We start from the raw sequence: 21,944 nt of genomic DNA on the forward strand, positions 1-21,944 counted from the left end.
TAGCAGACGATGCTAATGCCGTAACAATTCGCAGCGACGGCAACGCCGAGAAGAAAGCAGTGCCGGAAGACATTTTTTTACAGCTGCCCGCTTAACGGTTATCACCTCGAAGCCCCACCTCCGAGCCGCAAAACTACTTTATTTAAATATATAGTCAAAACTCGAAGTGGAACGATGCCCGCCCTAAACGTCGCTCCAATAAATACACAGTAGGTAGACGTCTTCATAGCATAGCCACTTCTTTTTTTACTGCCCAGGCTTCGAGTCTTCTCAATTTCAGCTTTCCTGGTATACGCACAGACGTAGTAGAAATCTCACGGTGAAAAACAACGAGCGAATGTATTCGACGGTTTCGCAAGACATTCCTCGGGAGAACCGGTCCTCTCAGTGAAACTTCCGAACAAATTCGTCCGTTGCTTTTCAACTTATGTTTTCTACTGCGCCTTGGGCATATACACACACACACATATATATACGGGGTGTTTCATCTTAATTCAAGCAGATTTATTTTCAAAAAAATACGTAAATACTCGCATTAGTATTTACGTGAATACATAAATACTAATGCAGTTTGGGCAGGTGCGTTATACAACCAGGGGGACACCATAAATGTGGCTAATCTCTGCGATAAGTTGGATAATTAACTAAACTTCCTTAATTAACTTTTTAATTAGTAAAAATAACCATATGGTTTTAATTAGGAACATGCTGAGCATAATTGGCGACGTACGCGACCGAAAGCGTCGCTGTGGTCGGCCTTCCATGATTGGCCGAACGCTGACTATGACGCCAGAAAATTATTTATCATGGACGGAAATAAGAGGAATGTAAGAACTTTTATTTTGACGGTGTTGGCAGTGTGCTTTTGAGAGCGCGGTGATTTCAAGCTTACACCATGCTATTTACAAACACCATCGAACTTGTTGTTTGCAAGGTAATGACGTCACAAGGGGGAACAGTAGGAGGGCGCCACCAAAACATCTCGCCGCTAATAGAAAATCACCCTATCAGTATATCCTGGAACGACTGGAAGCTCGTGGGAAACTCGGGGGCGCACCAAAGTTACCTCCCGTACAGCAGGAAGCTAATCCTCCGCATGTCACACGAATGTTAACTTTAGCGCTTGTCCGCGCTTCCTACGCGCTCCAAAAGTTTCTAAGATAGACTGATTTAGCGGTTTTCACTCTTCTTCATTGAAACTAACTCACGTTTTCAGCTTAAGCTTTATTCCGAGTGGGATCGTAGACCGACGCCGAAAATAAATAATAGACCCTTTTCGAAAGTCCGCGTCGGCGCCTGTCCGTCACTGCTCGCTCACATAGTCTGAGCACGTATTGGACGCGAGGCCTGCGTGCGTCTGCTTTTGGCGTGAACTCGGCTCGGCTCGTATTGGATACGAGTGTGGCGTCAGCGTTCGGCGAAGACTCGGATCCAGTCGCGCGCTTCGTGTCCAATCAATCGCGACTGCCAATGTTGCTTGACGAACTTTTGGAAAGGATCGATTCTATTCGGGGGTACATTTCAATAATTACGATGAAAACTCTTACAATGTCGAAAGTGGCGCTGAGTTGTGAGTCCAGCTCACAGCAAGTTACCGAATATGGAATAGAAAAAAATATTTTCCCAAGAAATTTAACTAAATCTGCCAGAAACAAAACAAAACAAAAAAAAAAAATCAGCGGAAAAAAAATTCGCGTTTGCGCGCAGATTCAAGCCAAACCCACAAACCCAGTCAGACGCAAACGGGCAGAGCCGTTTATACTGAGAGAGTTTGGCCGATGGGCGGAGCTTGTTGGCCGCTAGAACCAGCGGATTTCGCGATAACACAATATGGCGTTACTTCTTTGTCTTGTTCATTCCTGTGAAATCGCGTAGAGTTCCTATGAGGCAGATCCACAATATGGCGGACGGAAGTAGTCATCCCCCGGTTGTCAGACTACGCTGCTGTGGTTGTCAGACTGCCAAAATCTCCTTAAGAAGGCCAAACTCTCTCAGTATAAACGGCTCTGCAAACGGGATGCTTGTAGCGCCTGCCGGCGGCAAATATCTGAACTGGACTCGCGATGGCGCTGCGGAAACGGGTTTGAACGAGCGATTAAATACTACAAAAAGATTAAAAAGTAAACAAAAAGCCTGGGCAACACTGAAATCCCAACGGTCGCCGGTGCGAACCCCGTCGACAAATAAACGTTGGCCTTCGGGGTCTCGGCCGCTCTGTGCGAAGGATATCAATTAAGAGCCCCCCTAATTGGGGGTCTCGTGCGCCGGCTCTGAGAAACAGGCGCATGATGGATGCGATCATGTTCGGGGCTCTGGATCGGCCCCCGTTTGTCTTCGGAGCGGCTCGCTGTGGGGACTCCCTCAGATGCCCTCTCGACTTTCGCCTCACCATGGAGCGCAATTGAACGCCACGAGCCATCAACTCAACCGTTACATAGCTTTCTCGTGACGTCATAGACCCGTTTCGAAATTCAGACTGTCAGCTTTAATCACTATTATCATCTCAGTGTATCGCATCAGTCACAAAGTAAGTGCAGCATTCTTGAGGCTGACGAAAGAAGAAGTTCGAACGAAGGATATACGAGACCCGTACAGACCTTCGCGAAAATTGACTTCCGCGAGCTGCCACCTTTGTCTGCTGGGCTGTGGAATGCCTTCTGAGCATGCGCTGTAGCTCTCCTATGCGGTATATTAGACGCTGCGCATGGGTCCACTGCTCCGTGATTCAGCATTTTTGCCCTGGCCATGAGCGATAGAAAGTTCTATACGTTCGAGACGCTAGTACACCTCGGCGTATTAGACACAACGTGTGCGTGTGTTCGTTTCGGAGTGTGCTCCAATTAGCCTCTTGGCCCAATTTTGACCCTAAAGCCTTTTGATGGCAAAAATTGAATCAAGGAGCTTATTTCAAGACACCGCTTCTTACGTTCACACTATCGAAACTGAAGCAAATCAGGAACGAATTATGACGTGATCGAAAAACCAGTTTTCTTCTGCCATTGACATGCGAGAGTGACGGTGCCCGATGAGAAGCAGTTTCATGGCCGCCATTAGTCAAAAGGGAAACTGCTTACTAACTTCTGTGGAGCTCAGTGGAAATTCCTGTGCCAACGGTGTCAGCATTTTTCGCTAGTAACCTCAAATCCGCTTCGTCTAGTTGTAACACTGTTTCGTCGTCACTGTCGTCCGCAAACCATATTTGATATGTTTATTCCTCATCGACGAGGAAGTCACGGGCCTTCGCGAAACTTTTTCTTAAAGAGCCTCCGAACGCCAGAAAGATATATACTTATTAGTCCCAAAGTGGTAAATTCTTGTTTCTACTTCGATCTTACAATCACAGACAATACACAACAAACTTCAAGCACAAAAAAAAAATGTTCAGACCCAGCTCTTTGGGACATATGTGTCCAATGACAGGGACTTCTAGATATAAGTCACATAGAACGAGTAATGCTTTTTTTTATTTGCGTTAGGCTTAGTTCATTTTATATCAAACCTGATTCAGACCGACTATTTTTTACTATTTGCCTAGAATCACACTTACTTTATTGATAAACAGCAGTGGCTTGTTGTGGAAACCTGTTTTTTTTATGGGCTTTTGGTGACTTTGTAGCCAGCTGCAATGTGATATTCTGACAAATTTGCTTTTTTAATTTTGAAAATGAGGGACCTATGGGTCACTTGCATCTCAAAGAGTTAAGGCGAGCGGAATCACCTTTCCATTCCACGAGCAACCAAGCAGTCGCTTTAGGGTTAGCTAAAGATCGTTGGTTCTCATTACCAAGTCAGCGATCCCTAACACCCTAGGACTGACGAATGTCTAAGTTTATGTTCCTTGTTTATGAAGCGAGAACCAGAAGTACTTCAGAGATTTTGTTTGCACAAGCGCTTGGGCACAAACAACAGACTGCAAACTCACAACGAAAGAGGAGACTCTGGCATTCTAGCCGAAGTTTTAGATGCGCTGTTGATGTGCCATCCACGTCGATGGATGAACGGGTAACTAGTAAGGGGACTTTTACCAGGGTAAAATTCTCGTTTAAAAAGACAAAAGCGCCGCCACTTTTTTATTTCCTTAAATTGGTTGGCTAAAACAATGTATCTAACAAATGCTTGCATTCTATTTCAGCAAATTTGTGCCGTGGACACCGGACAAGAACTTTCCACTAATTAAGCTTCATTAGGTCTGGTGTCGCTGCTCGTATACAACGTGCTAAAATAATTTAGACGAAAAACAACTCCACTATTTGCCTGAATATGATTGGCCCACACTCTTTGCATGTTAAACAACGAATACTAATACGGTTGATCATGAAGTTGTTAGGCAGTTTAGGCAGGTTGGGGAAGAAGGAATAGAAGCGCGTAATTCGTACAGGATGAGGAACGACCCCGAATTCTTTTGTCGGACACAGCTAACATATTCGCGTTTGACCAAGCTTGAAAGACAAAATGAAAAATACGAACACACTGAATGACAATCATAAACAAAAACACTTTTCATGCCGTTTTGGCAAAACAAACGCCGGTTAGGCACGAACGTCTTTGGCTAAGAGGACATTCCGATCTTCTCCAGCTTCAACCAGACCCCATCTTGGGGATAGCAGAAAATCAAGGTAGATCCCAGATTGAGACAATCCTCCTGAAATAAAATTAAAATCAAAATTATTTGATTTCAGAAGAACTCTTTTGTGTATTATATTTCATATTGCATGGTATTCACAGGGTATCCCGCGTAACTTGAGCCAAGGTTTAAAAATATGTTGGTGTTTTTTAGGAAGACGAAACCAAATGTTGTACTTTGCCCAATTAACTAATTAATTAAAATTAATTATGGAACTTTTAAATATTCAATTCAAAGCAATAGTTCCAATGAAGAAGTTGTAGAGCGTCCTCAGATACATCCAAGTGAGTGGTTTTTATCGAGAAACCTCTAAAACGGTCCGTTTTTTCATGCTTCAGGAGATGTGCCCGAATTATGAAAAAACAAAACAAAACAAAAAACAAAAAAAACAAAAAACAATTTGTCAACAGCACCAAGTCAACAGTGTTCTATTCAGCATGCAGGCCTAGTTTATTCGAGCCACGGGTGAAAGCGCTGCAATTAAAGGCGCATCATGCGCAAAGTCACAGGCTTTTATATATATATATATAATTTGCAAACTTTTCTCGAAGCCAATAAAACAGACGATCTCAGAAACGCCTTTAGTGCACCTTTAAGGTGAAACAAAGTATAGTTCCGTCGAAGGTAATGCGACAGAAGAGACTCGGGAGTTTTTGTAGGCCGCGTTTCCCCCTCCGCTAATCCCTCCGCAACGAGGCCGCTACTGCGCTTGCGCGCTGATGGCCTTCACTGTGCAGTTCCGGGTATCGTAGCGGATTGCGGATAGCGTTGCGGGACGGCGAAAACAATATACAGAAACTCCCTATTAGGGAGTTTTCGTAGACCGCGCTACCCCCTCCGCTAAGCGTTCCGCACCGAAGAAGTCGCTACTGCGCCTGCGCGCCGATAGCCTTGACTGTGGAGTTCCCGCTATCGTAGCGGATTGCGGAGGGCCTTGCGGGACGGCGAAAACGATCTACGAAAACTCCCTATTGACACGCGTGTTTGCTGCGTGTTCTACGGTTCAAGTTAGCGAAATGTCAGGCACTTATGGTTCTGCACACAAGGGCCCTGACCGGACAAACTTACGTCTTATAAAATACTAAGTAACCCTTCAGCATCACAGAAAATAGAAGCGCCGTGTAACCACCAAAAGGTGCATCCGGTATTACATCAGTCTTTTTGCCAATAAGCTTCATTTTGTTGCTGCCGCAGGTTTCTAACAGTAGCACTAATAGAAGCAGTTTATTGTGACCAAGGGCATTAAAACGTTTAGCTAAATATATTGGAATACAAAGAAACGTGCTTACACGACCCAGGTAGCACGCATGAGAATCGCCCAGATTGACACAAGTTCGGCAATCCTATACTGTGCTAAAGGCTCGTTCACACACTTCTGAAGGCCCGTTCACACTCTTGCAATCGAGTACGACCAAGAGAGACGGAGGCTTGTTAAAACCTCTTAAAATTTCTTAGGACGAGAGAACACACTGGCACGCTGGCGCCATCTATACGGTGACCCTGGAACTGCATTTCACAAGAGCGAAGGTTTTGCGCACTGATCTCCACTAGAGGGGGCTCGATGGCGCATTGAGCAAACAGGTTTGAAGCCACCGGAAGTGAGCGGCTTGTCCCGGAAGTGAGCGCTTGGCAGGCTTTGTAACCCTTCCGAGTGCTGATTCTAAAAGCGTCGGGGGCGCTCTATTTTCGCTTGTTCCCTCAGGAGAGCCTGCTCCTTGCGTGGTTAGAGCGCATGCAGACCCGAGAAGTATCATGGGAAGCCATTCAATGTAAACATTTTGAGATTCTAGTTGATCGAGTGTGAACATGACCCAAGTTCAAATGCCTCATTCTCGGGATTTAATTCAGAGCGAGATTATTATAACCCAATCAAAGACACAAAAAAGCACGGTCCAAAATACCGACTGAATGCACTAGGAAGCCCAGTGCATGCCCGACTTCCGGGACAAGCATCGAACTTCCGGTGGCTTCACTTGCGCCCGGCTTGGAGAGCAGCTAAGCGCCATCCAGCCCCCTATAGTAGATATCAGTGGTTTTGAGGGATTTCCGAGGTCAAATACGTGTAGTACCTATAAGAAAGGCTTGATTATAACGTTGACAAAAGTTTTTCGAGCCAAGAAAGAAAGGATAGTGCGCGAGAAAAATAGAAAATATGCCGGACCGCAACGTTTACGCTGGTACCGAATAGATGGCGCCAGTGTGTCCTCGTTGTAAGAGGTTTTAAGGAACCCGGTTTAAGACGTCGCAAGAGTTTGAACGGGCCTTAGGGCCCGTTCACACTCTTGCAACCGAGTACGACCGAGAGAGACCAGACCGGTTTTTAAGCCTCTTGCGATCTCTTAGGACCAGCTCCGCTGCCGCGCATCCGGTCCTAACACGTCGCAAGAGGCTTAAAAACCGGTCTGGTCTCTCTCTGTCGCACTCGGTCGCATATATGTGAACGGCGCTTTAAACCGAGAACGACCGAGAGAGACAAGACAGGTTTTTAGCCTCTTGTGACGAGGACCGGTTGCGCTGCTGCGGAGCTGGTCCTAAGACGGAGGCTTGAAAACCGGTCTGGTCTATCTACGTCCTACTTGGTTGCAAATGTGTGAACGGCGTTTAACTTTGGGCCTAATACGGTTCTCCTCCAAGGCGTTAGTAAGTACCTGCAAGAGTAATTTTCTTTGGTTTTTGCTTTGACACGCCACAGAATTGCCAAAGTGCCAGACTTGAGTCAAAGAAGCCACGCGAGGAACCATCTGTTAAGCCTAAATTTGGCCTTTTTGGCACTTTATGGCAAAATGTACATGCATCAAAGCCAAACAACCAGAAGTGAAGCCTAACTCTTCAACTTGTTCGGCGATTATTACAAGCAGTGAAACCTAACTTTGGCACGTGTTCGGCCAATTAGGGCCAAGACTCCCAGATTATGGCATAAGAATGCCACATGTGGGTCTATCTTGGCTTCTTCGGACTTTTATACGCCCTAAATACCCAGACAAAAACCAAACTTTTGCCCAAAGAACTGCGCTACCTGTGTATTCTTATAATTCCAAATTAGAGTTCCGTATTTTTTAACCTCGATGATGTTCTAAATAAAGGTAAATATAGATCGCAGATACCTTGACATGTCTTTCGTCCAGCAGAAGCTTGTACTTGGACAGCATTTTTGCCAGGGTCAGTTTCATCTCGAGTTGGGCGAAGCGCATTCCCACACAATTTCGGGGTCCGTTACCAAAAGGCTGAAAAGCCATTGGGTTTAGGCCTCTCTTGTTCTCAGCACTGAATCTGACTCGGGGAAAAACATTCCGACGGCAAAAATTAAGAGATTTGCTGCGATCCTGGAGACGACTCAAGGCTCGTTCAGACATTTACGTCGACTGCGTTACGCTTACACAGCGCCTCGATCCCCGTTGGCTCGTTGCGAGGGTCGCCATAGCAACAGCTGTCATGACTGCTGTCGCCATGGCAACATAAGTCATAATCCAATCAAACGCATATGTGTGAACGAGCCTTCACTCGCATTTATTTATTTACTAAGAAATCTGCATCGCCGTCATGCGTAACTGCAGGGAGTGAGATTACAAGTCACTCGCAAAGTAAAACGTCTTTCATGCTTGGAAGACTAGCTCGAAATTCATCTTTTTTTCCACAAATTTACCGCATTAGTTTTCTATTCTTTCAAGTTTATTTAATAAATATTGCGGTGGGGCACCATACGACCGATGCGTATACAATACATCGACGAATACACATGAAATACAAATTTCCCTGTATTTGGCGTGAAGACAATCTACAATTTTGTCGTATTAATTAAGAAAATCTAGGAGATTGCGTAGAGCTTTTAGAAGAGTTATTACAACGAGACTATTCCACGCTAAGTCACTAGGTAGCACAATGCCCAAGTATTCAGCTTTTCAGCAACCCTAATAATTTCATTATTTACAATGTAGAAAGAAAGAATAGGACGTTGTTTATCATATTAGGGCATACCCATGCGACGTTAGTCGCATGGGTATGCCCTATTATGCTCATCCTTCAATTGTCACATCATAGAGACATTTGGTCTAGCTCATTTTGTGAACTGCTAACATCACGGGAATAATTAATGAATCAGCATAAAGCAAATATTTTTATGAGTGCATTAAACGATGCATTTTATATAAACCAGGAAGAGCAAAGGATCCAAAACATAACCTTGGGTAACACGAGGGAAGTGATAATTACATAATGGCGTTTAATTAGGTGGGATTTAAATTTTGCATGAGCAGATATCTCAAAACATAAACCTTAATCACTGGCACGATGATAACGCTTGGATCCGTGTGAAGTTCGACGGAGCAACGGCACGTTAGCCTCTATTGGGAGTATTCACTGGACGCCATATTTGTGGGTGCTGTCTAGAGCGCATGCTCAGAACGAGCTCACATCAATAGGTTGCTAAGGCCGGCACTCTTGATGGTGCGGAATGCACCTTGCAAAAGGACTGTGGAAGCTCACCATCAGCACGCGCTCAGCATTCGCGCACACAGCTATGGCCGCCAGTGAATACTCCCTATTGGGAACTGCATGGGAACAGCGCTTTCATATCTCCCTTGTCTTCAGCGAGGGAACTCAGGATTTTACGGGCTCACCTGTCGGGATCAAACTTTTCCGGCTCAGTCCACAAGTTCGGGTCCCGGTGAAGGTGATACGGTGGAATCAGAATACTCATTCCGGCAGGAATCTTAAGCCCATTGTATTCGTAGTCGTGCTGGCAAGTCCTCGTGGTGAATCTGGCTCACGGAAGGAAACCGTGAATTACTGGTAGTTGCTGGTCGCCTTGTTGACAATGAAACTGATTAATCTTGTATAATCGTGTTTTGTGTGTGTGTGTGTTTTTGTTTGTTTTTAGAAAACGATTGTACCACGTCTGGCTTAAGCATTCGTGATCATTTGGTAGGACGTAAAATTAGTCGTCTTTTATTTTCTAATACGGACACTCTATTTGCGAGTTTTTTCTTTCTTGGTTTTAGTATAAATAAACACTTTTAACGTAAGTTATAATTTGCATTACCCAATCGAGCATTTGAAAATAAAAGAGGAAAATTTATACTTTCATCGACATCACGGGACAGAAAACCAACAGTAGAAAATTTATAACTTCAACGTGTACCTAAGATATAGCTATAGTTTCCTCCAAAATGCTTAAATATCAGTAGTTACCGAAACGTTTCATGTATTTTCCTACAAAATGCTAAATGTCAAAAGTTACCGAAACTTTTTATTTTCACCCTTTTTTACTTTCTACTAATTTATTTCTAAGAACGTTGTCCTACATATTCGTTATCTTTTCTCTTTTCTTTTTTTTTTTTTCTTTTTTTTCGAGGTACGATTTTACGTTTTGTGATAATGGCGTTTTCGCTTTTTTAAGGCCCGTTCACACTCTTGCAACCGAGTACGACCGAGAGAAACGAGACCTGTTGAAACCTCTTAAAATTTCTCAGGACGAGAGAACACACTGGCACGTTGGCGCCATCTATGCGGTGACCCTGGAGCTGCATTTCACAAGAGCGAAGGTTTTGCGGGATTTCCGAGGTCAAATGTGCGTAATACCTATAAGAAAGGCTCGTTTATAACGTTGACAAAAGTTTTTCGAGCCAAGAAAGAAAGGATAATGTGCGAGGGAAATAGAAAATACGCCAGACCGCCAAGTTTACGCTGCTACCCAATTGATGGCGCCAGTGTGTCCTCTTGTTGTAAGAGGTTTTAAAGTTTTAAGAGATCGCAAGACTGTGGGCGGGCCTTTAGTGTGAAATAATGTGAACGCTGTGTGGATTAATGTAAACAAAGTTCACTGTACCCGGTGACCGGGGGGTAGAGCCTCAACGACTCCGAGATAACTTGATCCAAGTAGCGTATTCTGAAGACGTTGTCGTAGTTAAAGCTTCCCTGAAACATTAAAATACGAAGGAAATTAGGCCTTCTGCGATGTAATTTACGGAGCACCAGGTGGCACTTACCGCTGCAGTCGTTCGTCACATTAACAGACACTTTTGCGAAAGCTCGCTAAGACAGCCCAACTTATAACCGGCCAGCCAAATATTAGGTAAGGATATCTTCAATAATTTTCCAACAACGTCCGTTCGCCTAGCTATAAGGATAAAAACGATATGTCTATAAGCAGATGACTACTTCTTTAAATATCTTCTAAAATTGAGCGCAAATAAAGTTTCGTGGTAATGCTTTGATCAAAAACAAACATTTTTTTTGCCTCTGTATACGGCCTTGTTAAGGCCTTTCCCATAGGACTTGATCACTATGCTGTGTTTCAAATCCTGCTGGAGTGATTCGAGTCATTCCCGAGTGTCCTATCACGCGAAAGCACAGATAGACCGACGCTGAATGCAGAGAGGTTTTAGAATTCCAAGGTCCAAAATATTTTATTAGAAGCGTGATCGCGTAAATGTTGAACACGGCCCATATGATACAACCACAACAACTTCTGGGCTTTGTTTGCTGGGTGTGAAGCTATTACTCATTAAGTTGGTTGCAAAGCTTCATGCCAAGCACGGATGTCCCCAAGACTCGACATTGTAACTCGACGTAAGTCCTCATAACGTAGTAGAACATTGCAAAAGATACTGCGTAAATGTGTAGGGGGGTATTCACTGGACGCCATATTTTAGGGCGTTGTTTAGATCACATGCTTAGAACGAGCTCACAATAATAGGCTGCCAAGACCGTAAATCTCGATGGTGTGAAATGCAAGTTGCAAAATAACCGTGGAAGCTTGCCATAAGCACGCGCTCAGCAGTCGCGCACACAGCTATGGCCGCCAGTATGTACAGCGTTGTCCTAGCTGCTGATGTGAGTTTGATCTGGCTGTCCATTTGCACGTGCTCCCGCGCGAGAGACGCTAGGTAAAGCAACGCGCTCGCCCCAGTAGCTTTGACATCGTGGTACACTACGCCGTTTACACACTTGCAACCGAGTAGGACGGAGAGACACAAGACCGGTTTTTAAACCTCTTGAGACATCTTAGGACTAGCTCCGCAGCAGCGCGTTCGGTCCTAAGACGTCTCAAGAGGCTTAAAAACCTGTCTTGTCGCTCTCCGTCCTACTCGGTTGCAAGTGTGTGAACGGTGTAATAATCGGAGAATCGGCAACTTCTGCGAAATTGACGGCAACTTGTGGCTACAACAAAACACTGTGGCGGCAGGTTCGCTCGTCAGATTTCTCGGGCGAATCAGATATTCACACCACATGGCGGTCTGAACACAAAGCCATAAAAGTTACGCGACTGCGCTCGCACATATGGTGAGAGAGGGCGGAGAAGGCTAGCGGAAAGAAAACAGGAAACTGCTACGGAGGAAATACGGAGTACCGAAAGGACATGGTCAATGCTGAGGTGTCCAAACTCAAAAGGCGCGAATTTCGCATTCCTCTTTGCTATACTTCGTTTCAGCTTCGGTCCAGACGCAGCCGATGCTACAAGCGCGAGCATGTGGTCCAGAACAGTCGTGCATGCTTGGCAGAGATGCTGCAAGCCCGGAGCTCGCGCTTGTAGCTTTGGCTGCGTCTGGACCGAAGCTGAAACGAAGTATAGAACGCTAGGTTTGGCCGGGCTTTATTTTCGAGTCGCCACAAACGACGAGGTACGTGTCGCCGACTCATAAAATGCGAACCAGGGCCGGCTTGCTAGAAGAAGTGTCTCAGTTGAGACTGCTCAAAGAAAGCGCTGCCAAGGCTCGGGCGCGCGAGCGTCTGAGACTCGGCTTAAGCTCGAGCGCTAGCCTTGACAGCGCTTACTTTGAGCAGTCTCAACTGAGACTCTGCTTCGAGCAAGCCGGCCCAGGTTCGCCTTGGCAACAGCACTGCGATGTAGCACGCAACGCACAGCCTTGCTTGTGTGTGTCTCCCCATCCCTTGCAGGGATGGGGAGATAAAGAGGGGTGGGTCTAGGACAATAGTGCGGGAAAATTGTTTTTGGAATGCAACTATGCTTATCCATCCAAGAAATAATGGAAAAATATTTACGTCTCTCTCCAGTACGGCATTTATCTCGCTTCTTAGTCTGTCTTGGACGTCTTGGAACTTGGCCAGCAGGTAGCTGGTGAACGTTAAAGCCAAGCCCGATGTTTCAGAGCTGAAACCGAAACATATACAAAAATACGCTGTATAGCGACTCTCACAATAATGACTGGGTAAACAGATTTCAATGTTGCCGCTACTACAGACACTGTCAGTTTCAGAAAGGCAGGATTCGGAGAGACCCCTGCACCTTATTATTGCTTCGCAGCCCATCGGATGACAGCATTAGCATAAGAACAAAGAGTGATGATAACAGGCGACGCCTTGTGGCCCTGGAGTTGTCACTTCAGCGAGTCACCAACAGCCTAAAAACCCAGGGTGCAGCTTATCGTGTTCACACATCGCTTCGAGACTTATTCTTGGGCGCTCTTAACGGCTAAAACCACAGTCTTATCGACTGCGGACAGAGAGATTGTAGCTTTAGAGCCCAAAACACCAGCCATTAGCTAAAGAGTATCAAGATCGCGTTGGACTTTCAGGGCGCAAAGTTTCGATTTAAGAAAAAAATCAAAATTCTAACCCGGAGAACTACACTACTCGGAAAAAACGGTTTCAATTTGAAATCAAACGCGCAGAAAATGCCGCAAAGCTTCCGGTGAACCAGCCCTCCACTTGTAATTGGACGCGGGCGTCCCGACGACATCACTAATGTCTTCCTGTTAGAGGTCGAAGCGGCGCTGTTACAAAACAATACACTCAATCAAGGCGTTTTGAAACTGGTCACGACGATAAATAAAGTGAAATTAGGCTCGTGTCGTACAAGAGAAAATAGCTCGAAACAATTTGGAAAATTTAAAGGCTTTATTTGTGCCATTTGTGACAACGAACCTTTAGTAGACGACAGAAATATGAGCAATTCCGAGACAATAACTACTCGATAGCCTCTACAGAAACATTTCGTAGTGTTGATTGAATGCAGCTAAAAGTGCCAAAAACGAAAGTCTCTTTTTAGATTATCAGGCACCAGAAGGTGTCATAGTGAAGGTGACTCCCGCCCTTCCTGCCCCTAAATAACATTTGCATATAGTTCCTTGTACCATGATCACTGATACAAATCGTGAAAGAATAAAACAGAGAGGACGAGGACGGGAACGGGACACCTTTTGAAAGATGTCCTGTTCCCGTCCTCGTCCTCTCTGTTTTATTCTTTCACGATTTGTATCTATTAACCAACACGCTCGTTTTCAAATGTAACATGATCACTCAGCTCCGTGTTCTTTTTCTCCGGGGATTATTATCGTCATTCTTTCCCAGCCTGCTTGCACCTTCGCATTAATCCCGATTTTATTTGCCGCTTTCCCCCTCTCCCGCGCTCGGAGCGAGAAAGGGGACAGACCGAGGACTTAATTTTAATCAATAATTACGTCATTCCAAACAATTTCTGCTTTGTTTTACAAACATTTTTTTTTTTTTTTAAGTTGGCTACATTTAAATTCGCCAAGTCCCTCGATTTGTATAGTTTGTTTCCTCAAAAATAGCACGATCGACGCCAGCTTACCCAGCGATGAGGAAGACTTGCGCATTGGCCTCAACCTCGGCATTGGATAGGACCCTTCGCTTTCGACCGCTCACCTTGGCATCGGGTGTAACGAGGACTGTTCGGATATCGAGACAATCACTTTGAGTAGGGAACTCATTCCTCTCGCCTTACGGAAGTTCAAAAGCCAAAAAATGCTACGTGCACGGTCGGTGTACCCCACTAGTCTTGTTCAGAGCAACGCCGTAGTACGCTGCCTGGAACGCGTTTCCGACTAGCGCGTCTACCGCGCCCTCGAAAGTAGTCCCTCAATTTCAGCCTGATGACGTCATCAAAGAGTCATGCTGGGGCCGTCGCGATCCTGGCGGTGTGACAGCAGCATCTGTGTATGTGGCAGACGCCTGTTCTTCTGCAGGTCGCTCTCCAGCTTGACAGACGACGGAAGCTTCGGCAGCCAGGAGTAGCGACGTTGCGACGACAGCGACACTGGTGTTTGCTGGTACTTTTTTGCCCCGGCTCCTAGCAGCGACCACAAGGAGTGTGACAACCAACATCGTAACAAACCGGCTCCTGTAACTTTTGTTTTTCTTGCCACTTTTGGGTTACTTTTGATGTCTGCAGGCAGGAAAGGGCGTTAAACACACCAGTCGAAGCCGCATTCCAGGCACGTTCATTCTACGGCCTCAAGTGCTGTCAAAACACGGAAATGTTTACCGAGTGCCCCGCAACGCCAAAATTTGGAAGCGTGCGAGATTACCCAAAGAAATACGAGAAGAATGCGCTCATAGAACAGCGAGTGTGAGGGCGAGCTGCGGATAAGTAAGCGTGATGTAACACCTGAGACTGGGGTGTGGAAACATTAAGAGACGTTCGAGTCAAAGGAAAAGGTGACAGATTAGATAAATGTTAATTAACGGACCAAAAGCGTATTGGTGCGGGTCAAGATTGAAGAAAGAATTCACAGGGTCTCTGATGGTATCCTTAAGACGACTTGAAGGCGAAAGCCCGAGCGCCGATGCATTAAAGACGGACACTTGATTTACTTTGTTTCAAGTTCTGTTTTTTCACATTCTCTTTTTTTGAGATTCTCTTTAATTACTCCATACTTCTGTATAATTCCTCTTAATGCACTTTGATTCCTCTTAATTCGCTTTGTCGCTCTTCTTAATTTTATTGCCTCTAATTCGCCTGAGTGGTCACGTAAACGTTTTGATACCTTCCGTGTCGCCGACCTGCTTTCGCCAAGGACTTTGAAGGTCGTCTGAACGATGAGGCATATAAGGCTTTCGCCTCAATAAACAAGGAGAAGACGACACAACCACATCTTTCGACTAGCAACGGACATAGTGGAATTCCAAAAGCGACCAACCGATGCAATGCGGGAATATCGGGGAAAGGGAAAGTACTCAAGAGAGGACAGCGGATAGATACGATAAGATAAAATGCAAAGTCAGGTTGACAGAGTCATCTATGATTTGAGAAATTCACCTTCAGTCTTCGCCAGAAATAGTGAGGGATTAGAAAAAAATTTTGGCGCTCTTCCTGGCGAATAACTCTATGATCTCCCGGCCTTATTTGCTGTTATGCAGATATGGCCGGACAGATGTTTACCGGTATCAGTGTCTTGACGTTAAAAGGTCATTCGGTAGCCGTGTCCACAAAGAGCGCCTCCCTGAAGAGGTCGGTAACGTAAACATTGAGTGAATATGAGGAGCGAGATTAATAAATGACTTTAGCTGCGTTTAAGACGTTCTCCTATTGTAGCCTTTTTTCTTCGACTTGAAGGTTTCTTCATTTTTCTGCACCACAGTCACAGGTATTAAATTATGATTAAGAAGTGCTCCTCGGTTCCGGATTTCCGCAGTGCTAAATGGTAACAATAATCAATGACACTGAGGGCGAGGCAAGGTTGCCGAATCTACTTATCGTCCGAAAACAATTGAGAGGGTAGCTGATAAGAGAGGAAAGATAACAAAACCAGAAGTGTTACTGTGATAAGCCGCGAATCTTCGTGGCTATTTTTAAACACGCTTCGGTATTTTTAATTACTCACTTTTTATGTTTCTTTTCTAGGTTTACAACGATCTCTGATATTCACAGCATATGTAGCGCGCTTCATAATTTTTTTTTTGCACATACAATTACGTTGGAATATAGGTTCTTTTGTCGGTTTTCCATATTATAGATAATTGTTGAGTCACTCATGACATGTGTTGACGTAGCCGGTATACAGTTTACGTCAGACTTTGTGTGATGGCTGCTACAGTTTTTTTGTTGAAAATATATTACGTAATTAATTAAATGGAATATCTCACGCTTAGACACGTCGCCGTCGTAGTCAACTGTGAGCTTGTGGACGTTCACAGCTGCCCCTTCTTCAGTTTCTGCATTCAGCAAGAGCTGCAACAGGTCTTCTCTACGAGCCTAATAAAAAATATAATTAAAGATGCTGTTACCATAATTGATCATCAACAACAGTTTCATGACAACAAACGTGCTGTTGTTCCTGGTCGTTCATATTGAGCCAACTGTACGACACCGTACTCATTTATTCTTGAGGCTTTGTATCGGCTCAGTTAATAAAAAGCTAAGAAAAGAAAATGACATTACGGGAATAACGTCTTTTACTTCTCTGTTATACGATTTGTTTTACAGGCGTCACGTAATGTCTTATATTATTAACGTTATTTGATGTTGATAACTGGTAGTTTTTTTTTATGGTCAGCCTCAATATTTGGGCGTATTCGGCTTGTTTACATTCAGAAACTGCCGATCGTACCCGACTCCTAACTTATGTCCTGTTCCTCTGATTTATACAAGAATGTTTTCTACTGAACGGAAACATTAGCCGTTCAACACGCATTTTGCCCGAACCGTTGAATAAAAGATTTTGATGATTTTATTAAATTACGTAAACCCTACACAAAATTTTCAAGTTGCTGCTTTTTATAAAAGCGCATGAAGAGATGATCCTGATCAGGAAATAGCGCTTTATCAAGACGGGGCTAGAGATACCTGCTGGCCGAACAGTTTGCCCATGTGTTCTGACACCGATTAGGACATCTTGCATTCTTCTATAATGTAGCAGTAACCAACATCTCACCAAACAAGATGTCTCAATGCCAAAATGATATTTATTTCTGAGCTTCATTCCCTGTGTCTATATGATAGTTGCTTACGCCTACCGAGCTTTTTTTAAAGTTGCGTAAGCTTCGTAATGACATGCTTTTTATACAAACTGCACAAATCAAAAGCAAAAAAAGTTTAATAATATAAACTAATATTGTCAAAAATGTTCGTATTATGTCAAATGTTCAGAGAAAACTTGCCGCAGGGTTAGACCGCCGCATGTTGATTATTGGCGTCAAGCCAAAACTGACTTTGTCCAAGGGAAACTTCATAAAAAATTTACTCCACGTGAAATACAACTTCCATATGAAGGAAAACTCTGGAAAGCAATCTGCAAAGGGGACGCGATTATTAATTGAATGTGCACTGATTGAAGCAAAATTTTTTTTTAAAACAGATAAAAGTACTCGAAAGAGAGCCACTTTTGTGCGAGACTCGGCAAAGTTTATTACAAACCAATGAACCGATCTCACCAGCAAGTATCGCCACATCGCCGCTGCCACGATGCATTGTGGAAGCTTTAACCTGCGCAGCGGGGCTGCTGCGGTTGCGAGCGGAGATGCACTGAAGATTTGGCTGACGGCCAGCCTCGCACAGACAGCGTTTGCAGTGTTGTTCCATCTTATTGTTTTTCTTTTGCTCGATCGTTATGGCGGGTTTCGTGTGTTGTGTCCCTGGTTCCAGCAACAACAGCACCAGGCACAGGCGTGTCGGGTTTCATAGCTTTCCGGAGGACCGGCAGTTAAGAGAAGAATGGATCGCCAAAGTTCGCCAAGTAGGCAGTGAGGGACTGTAAAGGGTTCTTCACTTGTTCAAGAAAGCTAAGTAACCAACGTTCTGTGCGCGAAAACAAACTCACACGGATTCTGATTGCCTCGTTTTTGAGGATGGAACAAAACTGACAGAATCCGCGGAGTGACCCCCGGGTTGGAGGTGACGTAAACTCGTGCTTGCCTCCGATCGTGTTTGCGCCCCGGTGCGGCATCTCGTGTTCGGAACTCATTCGTAAAAATGCGACATGTCTTTGCCCTTTTTGCACCATTGCTTTTTTACGTTTACAGTTTTTCCAAGTTCGTAAACCAGAATGGACCACACAGAGCGAAATCATCGAGCTCTTTTTCATAGCCCTCGCTCACTCGCCACGTGCACGCGGGTAAGAGGCGCCTGAAACGTCATAATTAGACGAGACTGGTGAGCTGGTACCACCAAATGTTGGAAAACCTGAGTCGAAGGTAGAGGCAGCGAACAGAAACATGACACAAAGTAACATCGGTGAAGCATACTTCCAATGTGTAAACTGAGGCCTCGTTTACAAACATACCCCTGAAATTTTGCCAGAATAGAAAACCAAATTATGAACAATTAAAAAAAGCGCGCAGCGCGCAATGCGTTACAAAGCAGCACCAGCGGGATCTGAATGTACTCAAGGGCAAATGTTGCTCGGCATGTTTATCAGCAAACCAACCAAATATTTACGTTGCAAGTTGCAACACTACACGCTAGTCTTATCTTCAACAAACAATCTGGCGGGGCTTTCTAGTTACATCGACAAATGTCGGGCACAAATGTTGGCGCATCATTGGTTGTTCCTTCTGCCATTAACATGCGTGCCGCTGAACAGCATCGTGCCTCAATAAGGGCTTAATTGACCCGTGATTCGTTGCTCAAAAGAGGTTCAATAAACCCGTGGTGATATTGTACAATATTCTATTACAAACACTCTAAATGAACTTTGGGGTAAAAACATGAGACAAGCCGGTGTTCCTTCGAGTGGGCCGCGTGTTCAAACACCGGGGATCGAAAAAAACAGGCTGGACAGCATACTCATACGTTTTCAGGCTTTAAAAGAAGCGGAACACTTGTACTCGTTCTAGCGGTGTTATGTGTCAACGAGGGTACAAGGCAATGGCGGCAGCGAGGCCTTGGACCTGCCTGTACGCAAAGCCTCCACGTTTCCACCGCCTCCGTCGCGTCTGCGGACTAAAGTTATGGCGGCACCCAAGGTGGCTCGCTCAAATTCACGCATGCGCCGAACGGTTGGTGGGATCGGTCTATTGAGAGAGCCCTTCATCTTGCTCTAAGCTTTATTTGAAGCAAACTTTTTTATGCATCAATATCAATCTCCTCAATATAAAACTGAGAAAGCGGCAACAAGTTATCATTGTTTGTATGGCTAACTAGATTCTACGCGCCAAAAATTAACATAAAATGCCCAGCAATTTTTAAGCATTTTGCGAGATCTGACAAAGTTAATAAATATTTTTTTTTACGTCGAGACGATAGAAGAATTATACTTGAGTTAATTAGGCTTAAACAAAAAAACATGCTCGTTAAATGCAGGGAAAAACACGAATGAATGTCCCCCTCTATAAATCGATTCTTTCTTAATACAATCTTCAGGGAGTTTGAAGAAAGGTAAACCTACTGTATACCATAAGGTGTTAAGACGATCGAGTACTGGAACAAAAGTTTGAGCGAAAAAAACGAAGAGTAACATCACGTGCTTACTGAAGAGAAACGGCACCCAGCCCCTGAAACTCTCGAACTCGTGGTTCAAAATTTGGTCGTGCATCACGCTCAGACCGGTAATGCCTTGATTTTTCTGAAGGTTTGATTCTACTCCGAAGGCTGATCTCACGATCACGTCCACCGAAAGCTTTCGGTAGACCCGCCACATTTCGAATGCCTTGTCTTGGTCACTGAGTGAATCCACAACTTCCATGAACTCGTCGGTGCAGGTGTCCATCACACTTGAGATCTGCGTCGCGAGAACATCCATCAATCGATTGGTGACGAGCTATAAGCGCACCCCTTGCGCCTGTCAACAGGGAAACTATACGGAGAGAAACTAAAAGAAAAGGAGGTGAGAGCGTCTGGTGACGTCACAGCGCCCACCTCTGACTTGAAGGATTTTGGCTATACACACAGTCCACACTCGAAGAAAGAAGATGGCATCAAAGGACAAACGGCGGCATTTAGTCCCCTGAACTTCCATTTATACCCCCCGAAGAGACCATCTGGTCCGAGCTAGCTACCATGTGCTGGGGATTATCTACACTTGACAGGGAATAACCGAGAGGTGTGCGCCAGCAAAAGCAGCCACTAGTTATCCTCAGAGAGGGGTGCATGTGAATCTTTTATTCCTCGCTAGGAAGACATACTTGACATGTCACTTGTCTTTGGGACATGCGCGACTCAGCCCAGTACGGCTGAAAGTGTTCATCAAACTCGTTTTCTTCTACTGTGTCCTTGTCTCCTGTGCGCTGTTTATTGCTTCAAGTTCAGAAGAAACAGCTGGACTTCTTCACTGCGCAACGCTCGTTCAGACATTACATGTGACACTTACCTCCATGCGGTGTGTAAATGTGAGTTAAAGCTATTGTTGACTTCAAGGCTATGAGACTATCTCGCCAACAGTGATGTGTGATTTTTGACAAATCACATGGACCTAAATCCCCTTTGTGCATGCACATGCATATTTATCCAAACAGTATAGCATCTCTATACACTAACACATTTATTTTGTCTCTAAATAAATCACTTCAAGAGTCCATTGAAGACGCGCTTTCAGCACCGGAGTCTCGTAGTCACAGTAAATCGCCACCGCAGTAGCTAAAACTGAGCACAACTAGGGACTCGTCTCTGTGTCTTCCCGTGACCAACCTTTCAAGGTAATCCTATGTCGATTTCAAAATCCGCGACGACAAACTTGATTCACGGCACGGTACACTCAGAACATTCAGGGATAGTATCTTTCATGCCGTCGTCGCTGTTTCAAAACTTTCCAAATCAGCAACAAAGAACTAACTCAATGCGCTCGCAACGTCAGCGCATGGCAAAACGGATGCGAACTAAAAAAGAAGAAAGAAAATGCCCGAGAGAATTGGGGAACTTGGCAAAGGGAAATAATAATAAAAAACTATAAAAGTAAAACCGGAAAAACGAGCGCGTTTGCCCAGAAATAAAGAGCTCCAATCAGCTGTATCTTTGTGTCACGTGCCATGTACGTCATTCGTCCGTCGCGCTGGCTCGGGAAGAACGTCCAGGACGGGCTGGGTCGTCTCTGATTTTTGGTCGCCATTTTTCTCCCTCGAAATGGGATCGCGGCATCCGCTTTGGATGTTTGAATCCGTTCTAAATTTACATATGTCAGCCGAATGCAGTTTACTGCGTAGGTATATTAATTCTGCGCTTGAGAATATGTTTTCCTTTTGGCGCGTTCTCGAACTGACGAATCCCGCTCTTTGATCTGTTCTTTTTAGGAACCACGACTGCTGAGTTTGTTTTGTGGCACAGATGACTCGAGATATCCAATTGCATGCGCCTACTTCATAAAAGTGAGCGAAACGCTACTTCTACTGTAGGCTTCTTTCTTGTGTTTTTCAGACCCTGACAACGGCCGCTTGACCATAATACGAGAGACTTTTAGTAGGCCGTACGGTAAAGGTTCACGTTGCTATTGGGAGCTTGTGCCGCCACTCTAAATCATGTGGTAAGCATGCGCCCGCTGCCAATTATTCACTTATTTTTTTTTTGTGAATCATTGCAACACTTCGGCCGCCTACTTGTTATTTTATTAAGATTGTGGTATCTGCCATATAGCTTTGCCGAGCGATTAGCTAGTCTTATTGTCGGTGTAATTAAAATCCTCGCGAACAG

The 21,944-nt window shown here is 44.7% G+C and overlaps 1 protein-coding gene across 1 annotated transcript in view; it reads right to left on the minus strand.

The window, feature by feature from the left end:
• Nucleotides 1-4,549: 4,549 nt before the first annotated feature.
• Nucleotides 4,550-21,944, minus strand: part of LOC8023118 (cytochrome P450 3A4) — a 33,665-nt gene continuing 16,270 nt past the window's right edge. The window contains exons 6-14 of the mRNA XM_029982789.4: nt 19,794-20,043; nt 17,486-17,616; nt 16,472-16,580; nt 14,178-14,274; nt 12,626-12,734; nt 10,449-10,537; nt 9,241-9,381; nt 7,729-7,894; nt 4,550-4,642 (exon numbers count right to left, since the gene is read on the minus strand). Coding sequence (XP_029838649.2) covers nt 4,550-4,642; nt 7,729-7,894; nt 9,241-9,381; nt 10,449-10,537; nt 12,626-12,734; nt 14,178-14,274; nt 16,472-16,580; nt 17,486-17,616; nt 19,794-20,043 — 1,185 coding nt within the window. The remainder of the gene's footprint in view (nt 4,643-7,728; nt 7,895-9,240; nt 9,382-10,448; nt 10,538-12,625; nt 12,735-14,177; nt 14,275-16,471; nt 16,581-17,485; nt 17,617-19,793; nt 20,044-21,944) is intronic.

The sequence above is a fragment of the Ixodes scapularis genome, unplaced genomic scaffold (assembly GCF_016920785.2).
Source record: "Ixodes scapularis isolate PalLabHiFi unplaced genomic scaffold, ASM1692078v2 PGA_scaffold6__148_contigs__length_123643588, whole genome shotgun sequence".
In the NCBI taxonomy this organism is placed as follows: domain Eukaryota; kingdom Metazoa; phylum Arthropoda; class Arachnida; order Ixodida; family Ixodidae; genus Ixodes; species Ixodes scapularis.